This window comes from Vigna radiata, chromosome 3 (assembly GCF_000741045.1).
Source record: "Vigna radiata var. radiata cultivar VC1973A chromosome 3, Vradiata_ver6, whole genome shotgun sequence".
Lineage (NCBI taxonomy): Eukaryota > Viridiplantae > Streptophyta > Magnoliopsida > Fabales > Fabaceae > Vigna > Vigna radiata.
Window position 1 is genome coordinate 9936131 of NC_028353.1, and position 9826 is coordinate 9945956.

The following is a 9826-nucleotide window of genomic DNA, read 5'->3' on the forward strand; positions in this document are numbered from 1 at the left end:
TCAAATATAAACCTATCCAGATGAATATTTGTTTAAAAAAAATAGTAAATTTATAAATAAATCTCTAAGTCTCTAAATAATCTTATTTTGCATCACAAAATAATTATCTAATTTCACAAGACAAAACTGTGCATTCAATAATTTAATAAAAAGAAGTTTTGCATTTAGAATTAATAACTTCTCACATTAAGGGATTGATAATTTCTACATTATAAATTAAGAGATGAAAAATTAAAAGTTTTCAATGAGTTTAATAAAAATAATAAATTTTTAAGTTAAAAATATTTGGACTAAATTTCAATTATCTTTTATTTAATTTAGTACCTTATTTTTTTAAAATAGCAATTTGGTTTTTTTGTGTTTTGAAAGTTTCATCTCCCTCTCTTTTTTTGTTACTCATGAATACTTCTTTTCACCACTTCCACACAACCATTTCATCTTCCATCAGGAAAATATTTTAAACAATATAAGAAGACTCATTCAAATGTAAATTATGCATCTTTAAACAAAATTAAAATATTTTCCATTATTGTTATAGTTTAATACATAAGTTCATTATAAAAATTATTAATAATTTTATACATTATAGGAAAGTTCAAACACATTCAACTTAGATGGTTATTTGGTTTTCCAAATAAAAATTAATCGATGTGCAATTGTAAATATGTAAATAAATGATACACAGTTTATTAATATAATATTATAAATATTTAAAAAATCAGTTAAGATGTTAATAATTAATAGAATATTAAAACAACAATTAATATAATTTTTATTAGTGTGAAATTTAAAAGGAAAATGATATTTGAAAAAAAAAGAATGTCTGCTTCACAACCAATTTTGATAATATAATAATATATATTAATAATTTAAATAAAATATATATAATCTAAATGTTAATATTTTGAATTATTTTTTTGTGGGTATGGACACTCAAATTAATAAATTCACAATATCCAGCTTATGTTCGGATATGCTATTTGCCCTTCTTTTTTCTCTTTAATAATATATATTATTTTACATGTATTGATATTTAAAAAAATATATATATTTCTTTAGGAGAAATAAAATAAGAGGTTTTCAAATGTCAAAAATTAAAATGATAGATTCATATAATTTAAGATGAATAATTTATAACTTTATCGAAAAATAATATTTAATTTTATAATTTTTTTTAAATGGAAAGTCAGTGACAGTTTCTTAATTTTTTTTTTGATTTACATTTGAATGATAAATTGCTATATAAAGTAATGGATTTAGATTCAAATTTACGTTGAAAAATATATCTAAATAACATCTTTTTTATATCTTAATCAATAATTAAGATTATTTGGTTTGATTTACAAACTATTTATTCACTTTAAATAGCTGAAATTCATTTTCTTATGACATGCATTATATAAATTAAATTGACAAACTTTATTTATTTATTTTACATGTATCAAAACATAAAAGTTATACATTGTACATTTAATATATTTGTATTATTATATAATGCTTTTAATTAGTATTAAAGACAAAATACTGTAAAAAAAAATATCAACCATATGTTTAATATTTGTATATTATAATTTAAAAATTTATACAGGACTCGTAATTTATTTATTTTTTACTTACTATAATTTTTAATAAATTAATATTTATGGTCATATGTTCATTTTCTTTTCTTATTCTTAACATTAGAAAAATAAACAATAAAATTATTTTGTTATTCTCTTAAATTATTATTTATGTTTTATTCTACTTTTATGTTAATTTCTCACTTTTGATTGCATTGCTTTTGTAAGTTATTTTTGTGCAGTATTAAAATATAATAATAATAATAATATTATTATTATTATTAATATATAAAAAGTAATTACATTATTATAATTTGGATGCATTTTTTTTAGTATCTTCTTCTTCTCAATGATATAATGCTTAAAAGGTTTTTTTTTCATACATATTACTATATTTTTTGATTATATAATGCTTAAAAGATTTTTTTTTCTTCGACATAGAAAAACCCACTTTTCTCTTAGGAATGTATAATTAGAAACACTTCCAAATCACACAATTAAGAAGTTCCAAGATTACACAATTCATAAAAAAATCCAAATTAAAAACTCCAGTATTTGAAACAAAAAATGAAAACTCCAAAACTCAATGATGTGTTGAAATCTAAATGTCAACACTTCTTCTGTGAAGAACGAAAACCACAAACCACAAATGCTGCGTACTTAAAAACCCTTCATTGTCATTTAATAGAAGAGCAAAAAGGCAATTGCATGTTAAAGATAAAATTGTTTGACTATATAATTAAATTTCACTATTTAGAACAATCTACCATGTCTTATTTTTTTCAAAATGTGAAACAGTAATTTTTTTCTATAAAAGAACATTTAAGTTAAGAAATGTAATTTAATTTAGAAATTTTAACTGAGTCTTGTTAAGTTATATTGTTTTCCAAATCATGTTCCTATTTCTCTGCGAATTCCTGTGATATAGAAAAGTCTTCAATTTGGCACAGTGGACTTGACCATCCAAATCAACACGTAGTCTCATGTTTGTAATATAGCTGTTTGTAGTAAAAATGTGTTTTTGCAATGCTTGTTATGTTAGAAAGTAGCATAAACTTCCATCTTTGGTGCATGAATTTGTTTATATTTTTAATCATTAGAATTAGTGCACATCTTTAGGAAGCATCAAACATTTATTACTTTAACAAATGAATATTCTACATTCACTTGGGTTAATCTACTAAAAAGTAAATTTGAAACTTTGACCATTTTTCAACAATTCAAATCCATGGCAAAATTACAATTCAACACCAAACTTAAAAACCTACCTACTAACTAGTGAGGCGAGTTTAGATCTTTTACCAATTATCTTAATCAGTTTGGCATCAATCACGAATTTATTTGTCTTCACACACCATCAACATAGTGTAGTTGAAAGAAAACATAGACATATCGGTGAACCTGGTTTTCATCTTCTCACTCATGCATCATTACCTCTTAATGCATGTTTTCCTTATCTAAGACCTTACAATAATCATAAATTGGAATTTGGATATCATAAATACATCTTTTTAGGTTACTCTGTCTCTCATAAAGGTTGTAAATGTCGTTCTCACTGAAAAAATTATCCCCAAAAATAGTTTTTATTAATTTGGATTTTCTTTTCATGCTCTTTTTCCCTCCATAACAACTCAATCTGGTGCTCTCTCCTCTCCTCTTCATTTACACCTCTTGATGATTCTCAAATCACTGTACATAATTCTAATGGGTCCAACCTTTTTCTTCTTCCTCACAATTAGAACAATCCATTGAGTCAAAGTACTCACCTCTCCAACATTGTGTCATCTTCTAATATAGGCTTTAAGTTTGTTCCTCTACCTCAAAACACATCCCATGCAAACCAAATATAATTTAAATATGACGTAGGATTCCTCCATCTCTATGTCTTATTCGTTGTGAACCTAAGAATATACTCCTTTGATTAAACAACACTTCTGCATTAGTTACTCTTCCTCCAAACAAAACAAATATTGGATAAAAGTGGATTTTTAGAGTAAAAGAAAATGCAGATGACAATTAACAAGTATAAACTAAACTTTTAGCAAAAGGTTTTCATCAACAACACGGTTCTCTCTTGTTATAAAATCAGTCACAATCAAGATTGTAATTACTCTTGTTATCACTAACAAGTGGGATCTTTTACACCTATATGTCAACTATACATTCTTAAATGATCTTCTTGATGAAACCATATATATGCAACAACAACCTAGTTTTGGAGAAGATAATAAATCTTTAATGTGCTAACTCAACAAATATTTGTATAGTTTATAACAAACTCCAGGACAGCTACAATCAGCATATTCCAGCCAGGATCAATGGTTAGATGCCTTACCCAAACTACTCTTCCTGCTAGATTTATGTGCCTAGAAGACCAACTCAAACTAGTCAAGTCTCTTCTCAAAACTCAACCACCTTAAGTTTATGGAGGGGGATATGAATATTGAATGTAGGAGTAGTTATTCTCCTTGGGAGTTGTCTTTCTATTGAATATTTGTTTGAAGGCGTGACAATTAGTTAGTTAGTTATTGACAATTGTATTTTTAAATATTTTTGCATCTCTACAAATTTTCTTATTGCACTCAATCTAAAAACATGAAAAAAAAAATTGATAGCAATTCATACTCTCCTTTATTCTTCAATGTTTTTTTTTTCAATGTCTCTTATGGTGGTGCTAATAGTACTGATATACTGGTAGTTGCAACAATGAAGATAATATAGTAATAGTAATAACAACAATGATAATTGCAATAACAATGGTGATAACAAAAGTTATGATAACAATAATGAATGTAGTCGTAGTGAATATAGCAACCATGACGGTGGAGCTAGCTAACAATCGTGAAGTTGTCATGATAGAGATGACAATGATAATGATTTACATAAGAGGTTAGTAACAACGATGGTGATGAAAGGATTGGCGATAACAAAATGGTGGTAAAAGTAATGACGTGAAAATAACAATGGGATGGTGGCAACAATAGAAACAATAATGAAAAGAGTAATAGATACGATCCTAATCAACAAACGAATCCTTGAGTAATAGGGGACTTGTGCCACTATATTTTAAACAAATAAAATAAAAGATGGAGAGAATAGATATTAAATAGGAGACAACAGAGTGCAGTTGCTTTTAAAATTCAACTTTAAATGCAGTTCATGTGATATTAATATTACATGTAATTAAAACAATACTAAATTAATTTCTAGTATTAATTAAGGAACAAAATAATTCAAAAAATGTAGAGATAAAAGTGGATAAAGTCATAATAGTTACAGATTGTTGATTTCGAATTCTATAATTTTTTTTTGGTTGATTTGTATCCCCACTAGCTTGGTTCCAACTGGGACTTTCAACAAATGAGAGGTACAAACAGACGGAAAATTGTTATAAAGACCAACACCAAATGTGCTTATAATCATGGGAAAATAGAAAAATATATATTTAAACTACGTAGAGCTTTGGAATATACAAATAAATTGAATTTTAAAAATAAGTTAGATGATGCACCTGACCTATCCAGCTTTAGGGATCTCAAGAACAGTAGTATCAATAGATAATCGCTCACCACCTCTCGAGGTTTGTAAGGAAGTGCATGCACCTGCATCTTCTTGCACTTCTCAAATGCGTAGTAGTACTTGCACTTGCATCTTTCAGCACCTCTCCAATACCAATTTTTCCCATGCTCTGTTGATAACTTCCAGTTGCAAGGTCAAAGAAAAGTCATGCAATTTACCCTATTTGGCTTCAGGAGCGTAGTAAGTGCTTCTCACCAACCAATAGCATAGAACTTGTATGAGGCCCCTCCTCTGTGTCTCGCAACATCACATGCCAGCCTATTGCCTTGCCAATCTCTTGAAGTTCATCCATAATTTCAAGAGAATCACGGATGTATACATGTCCACCAGGTCTTAGTATGCGATCCATCTCAAGCATAATGGATGAGAGATTGCATCTGATAGAGAGAAATGCATTTGATAGCAGCCATCAAACATGTTTGGTGTTTGCAATAAGCATTTAAGAACTGAGAGAGTCATGATGCATGCGCTGAATGATCAATGAAATATTAAAGTAGTAGAAAGTTTCTCCTTAAATTTTGTATCGTGTATTTCCTAATTAGTGTATTCATTTGATATTGTAATGAATTTGTTCAAAATCAGATTTGCATAAAATCTTAAATTATGATCAAATCATAGGCTATAGGCTTAATTATTGCTTCTTGATTGTGGTAGACTTGGTTCCTCTTTGCGACAAACTATGTCTATATTTCCTCCTCTGTTCAAGTAATGCATGCTGCACATGAACAATGAAATATGCAATGTTTCACCATGCATGAATATTGAGATGAAGTGTGTATGCTTGTTTCATGACAGCCTCGAAATTTAGTAACATAAATATATGCTTATTTAAAGCAGTATATAAGGAGAAGAAGGATGATAGATTGGATATAAAAAGACAGACTAGTTTGCTTGAGGGCGATGAAAATGCCCAAACTCTGGTGCAATATTCTCTTTTTCTTTTTTACTGATACAAATATAATAATAATTGGCAAGATAAAATGCTCACAAGTGGAGAAAATGTTACCTTTTCCTCTCAATAGAAAGGAGGTTGGCAGCATGCAATAAATCATACGTTCTTGGGTAGGTGTCAAATGCCTCGCACCTACATTAAATATAATGAAAATGTAACTACGTCTTGACAAGTTGACAGTAACTTAGAGGATTTGGACAAAAGGAGAATTGTCAGGTACTTGAAATTAAGAAACCACAGCACAAAATTGAGAACACCTGTAACTGATTATCTTAAATAAGCTTAGTGAAATACCAGTCATGCATAACTCCAATCAAACCACGGTCATATATAACTGGAAGAGTGTTTGGGCCACTAACAGGAACAACATTCATAACCCAGTTTTCAAAATTCTGCTCAATCAATGCTGCTGCAAATCTGAAAAACACAGATATATTGAAGATTCTCATACTGAAAAGTCACAAATGCAAATTTATAACAAGAAAGTAAATAAGACAAACAATACCCTCCAAAACCTGCTCGCATGTCCATAATATTTCTTAGTCTGATCTTTTTCCAGTGTAAAGCACGAACGTAACTTGCTATTATTTCCTTCCAATATCTAGATTCTGCCTTGAATAGCTCAGTTCTGGATGAGAAAACATCTAGCTGTATGCTTTGAAGCCTGTCAGGAGGGGCTTGCAAACGAGCTGGCCATTCACTGACATTTGCTCCATATCCGTCCTTAGGCAATTCAGAGATGCATGCTTTTAGATCAACATACCTAGATTAATCAATTAATTAACAAAATCGCCAATAATGAGCCATTAAATTTTAATAATAATGCATCAGAAGATATTATGACACTTCACTGGAACTTATTGATATAACTTGCTAAATGTTTTATTATCCATAAGCAACATAGGTTCCGACTGTGTAACCAGAAAAGGCATACAACATTCCAAATAGAAATCCAAAATACACACATATAACCACGTAATATTTACAGAAAAATAACCATTTTTTTCATTTATATAGACTACCACCTAATATTCTTTTCGTTTTTTTTATATCATATTGTCTATCTTTTTCCCAAGATGGGTTGAGTGGAGGGAGGACTGAAGTGTTTCTAACTTAGCATGTGCTTTTGTAATCCACCTAAAAATCTTAAGTATTAGAAGAAAGTACAGACTAAAATTAGAAATTGATGACATAAAAGGCTGCTACAGTTATCTATTGATCATGGTGAGGTAGTCCATCGTCATTTTTACAGTTCAGTAATCCTAATTTAGAATTGAGCAAAAAACTTCATAATATTAATGTAAATGAACATTGAGTCCAACTTTCTTTATGATGGAAAACTTGGTTTAACATTTCAACATTCATGAAGGAACATGCTACTCTGCTTCTTTCTACTTCTTTAAGGAATGCAAACCTATATATTAGCAAAATGCATCTATTTTCTACTCTCTGGTCCTATCCCAGAAAACTCTATCACGTATAAGAATGACAGCAATAATTTTACAAACCACTTTTGGCTATAATCATCTCGATTGATGGAAATGTACAATCATCAATGTACAGGAAGGCCAGAGCACAATACCAAACACTGTCTGGGTCATCAGTTGGGTCACACAGTGGAGGTTTACTTCCTGCCTCACGGTTTGTATAGCAACTATTGTCAGATGGTTTCTGCCATACTGCAATGTACCCATCCTTTTTCAAAAAATTCCAACAGAGTCGAGTTGTAAGATTAAGCATCTCTGGAGATAACCAAACCAAAGGTTACATTCACCATAGGTTTAGACAGCATTCTTGGTAATAAAGAGTTAGACAAACTCTATTTGTAAAAAGCTTCAGAAAATTTTGCTATACCTTCCCATTGTTCTTCTAAAACTTCTTCGTGCTTATAAACTGGCTGGGCAGCCCAGACAAAGTACCCTCCTGCTCTTAGCATCCTATTTACTTCAAGCAGCAGTATCCCATCTTCATCACAAATAAAGATAAGTTCTAAGCATCATAACACAAATTTACATATCACTACCAAGAAAAGTGGCAGTTCAAACATGGATTCTTTACTTTCTATAGGTTGATTAGCCATTATAGACCTCTGAATATAACATGTCTACTCTTTACTACCAGACCCTGTTGCTTATCTTATACGAAAGAGAAATACATACCATCTCTAGTCCAATTAACTCTACAGCGTGAGCAATGTATCATGTCAAAAGCTTGACTTGGATACAACAATCGTCTTGTTGCAAATGCTGCTGCCATTGCCGGTACACCACGCTCAAGAGCAAACTGAATCTGATTCTCATGAACGTCTTTGGGAGCAACAGACATAGTAACAACATTCCGTGACAGTAAGTATGCACCAAAACTAGCAACCCCGCAACCAACATCAAGAACAACTCGTATATGCCGACCAAAGGTAATTTCAGGAATCATCTGTAATCAGAAAAATCCCATGTCAGATTCCACTTAGATGCAACTACTTCCCAACAAAAAGGTAAGGCAAAACCAAAATCAAAGCATACAAAAAGAACAAAAATAATAACCTTAGAAATATGGTCCAAGTATTCATTTGCCCCATGGATAAACTGAGTGCCACCTCCCGGGAATTTAAACTTATCCTTGTCTCTAGAAATCCAGTTTTGGCCTCCTTTATCTTCAACAAGACGTGTATGAGGAACATTATTGAACCATACCTACACAAAAAACTTATATTCATGAAAACCTAAAGAAAAGGATATCTTAAGTTATATTAGAGCTTTTGACGGCTGTTCTCCTATCAAAATAGAAGCTTCATCTTAATAATGACATTGGAAAACTTGGCTAAGTGAATTACCAAGGTGAAATTATAACTCTGACAGGAGAAAAATATCAAAAGCAGCCATATAACAGCATATAAGCTTTATCTCTTAAAAAAACAAAACCAAATTTAAAATCCTCCTAATTGAATCCCAAAACATCCATCTTGCTAAACTGGAAGAGAAAAAAACAAAAAGGCGACGTTTTGACCTCATCTCGGCTTCTGGGCCATGGAATGGGAGTACGGTATCCAGTGGGTGCAGGAACCAAGCAATTTAACCCTTGACCTTGCACGGGGCAATGACGCTCGAACCTCTCCCCTTTCTCCGTGGAAGGCAGCTTCCGAATCGCGTCCTCGTTATCCAAACAAGGTATATACTCCCTCATCTCGCGCGAGCACAACCCAAACTTTTTCCTCCCGAATTCAGAATCAGAAGCAGAACCTTCCTTCCCAACCTGGGACTCGTTCACCCAGTGATCCACCATACCGGGTTCGAAATCCCCCACCTCGAACTCATTGGTCATCGTGCCATTATTGTTCAGGATTCCCATTTGCTCGATCGACGCCTCCGGCGGCGGAGGCGGCGGGACATTTTCCGGCACCGGTTGGGTTATGTTATGGTCAATAAGGGCGGAGAGGTTAAAGGATTTAGCGTAATTCGGCGACACGGTAACGACCGGGATCGTGTTCGGATCTGGGTCGGAACGTTGAGTGGTGAAGAACACGAGCTGGTTGTAGCCATCGGACCAATGCTTGCCAAAGTAGAAGAAGGTGACGGCGATGAAGAAGAAGACGGCGATCTTGAGAGAGAGCAGTGTCCGAAGAAAATCGCCAGTCATTGGGGATTTCACGATTCAATTCATGAATCCGCAGATAATGGGTTCTGCTTAAAATGTCTCCTTTCTGTTCAGTGTTTCACTGAAGACTTCTGACATGAAAAAA

The 9826-nt window shown here is 31.7% G+C and overlaps 1 protein-coding gene across 1 annotated transcript; it reads right to left on the reverse strand.

The window, feature by feature from the left end:
- Positions 1 to 4791: 4791 nt before the first annotated feature.
- Positions 4792 to 9826, reverse strand: LOC106757803 (probable methyltransferase PMT11). The gene is made up of 9 exons (XM_014640602.2): positions 9094 to 9826; positions 8631 to 8780; positions 8250 to 8520; positions 7945 to 8055; positions 7673 to 7832; positions 6596 to 6853; positions 6385 to 6507; positions 6145 to 6222; positions 4792 to 5515 (listed from the first exon to the last, which is right to left on the reverse strand). The coding sequence occupies exons 1-9, from the start codon at positions 9721 to 9723 to the stop codon at positions 5308 to 5310; spliced, it is 1989 nt and encodes a 662-aa protein (XP_014496088.1). The 5' UTR covers positions 9724 to 9826; the 3' UTR covers positions 4792 to 5307.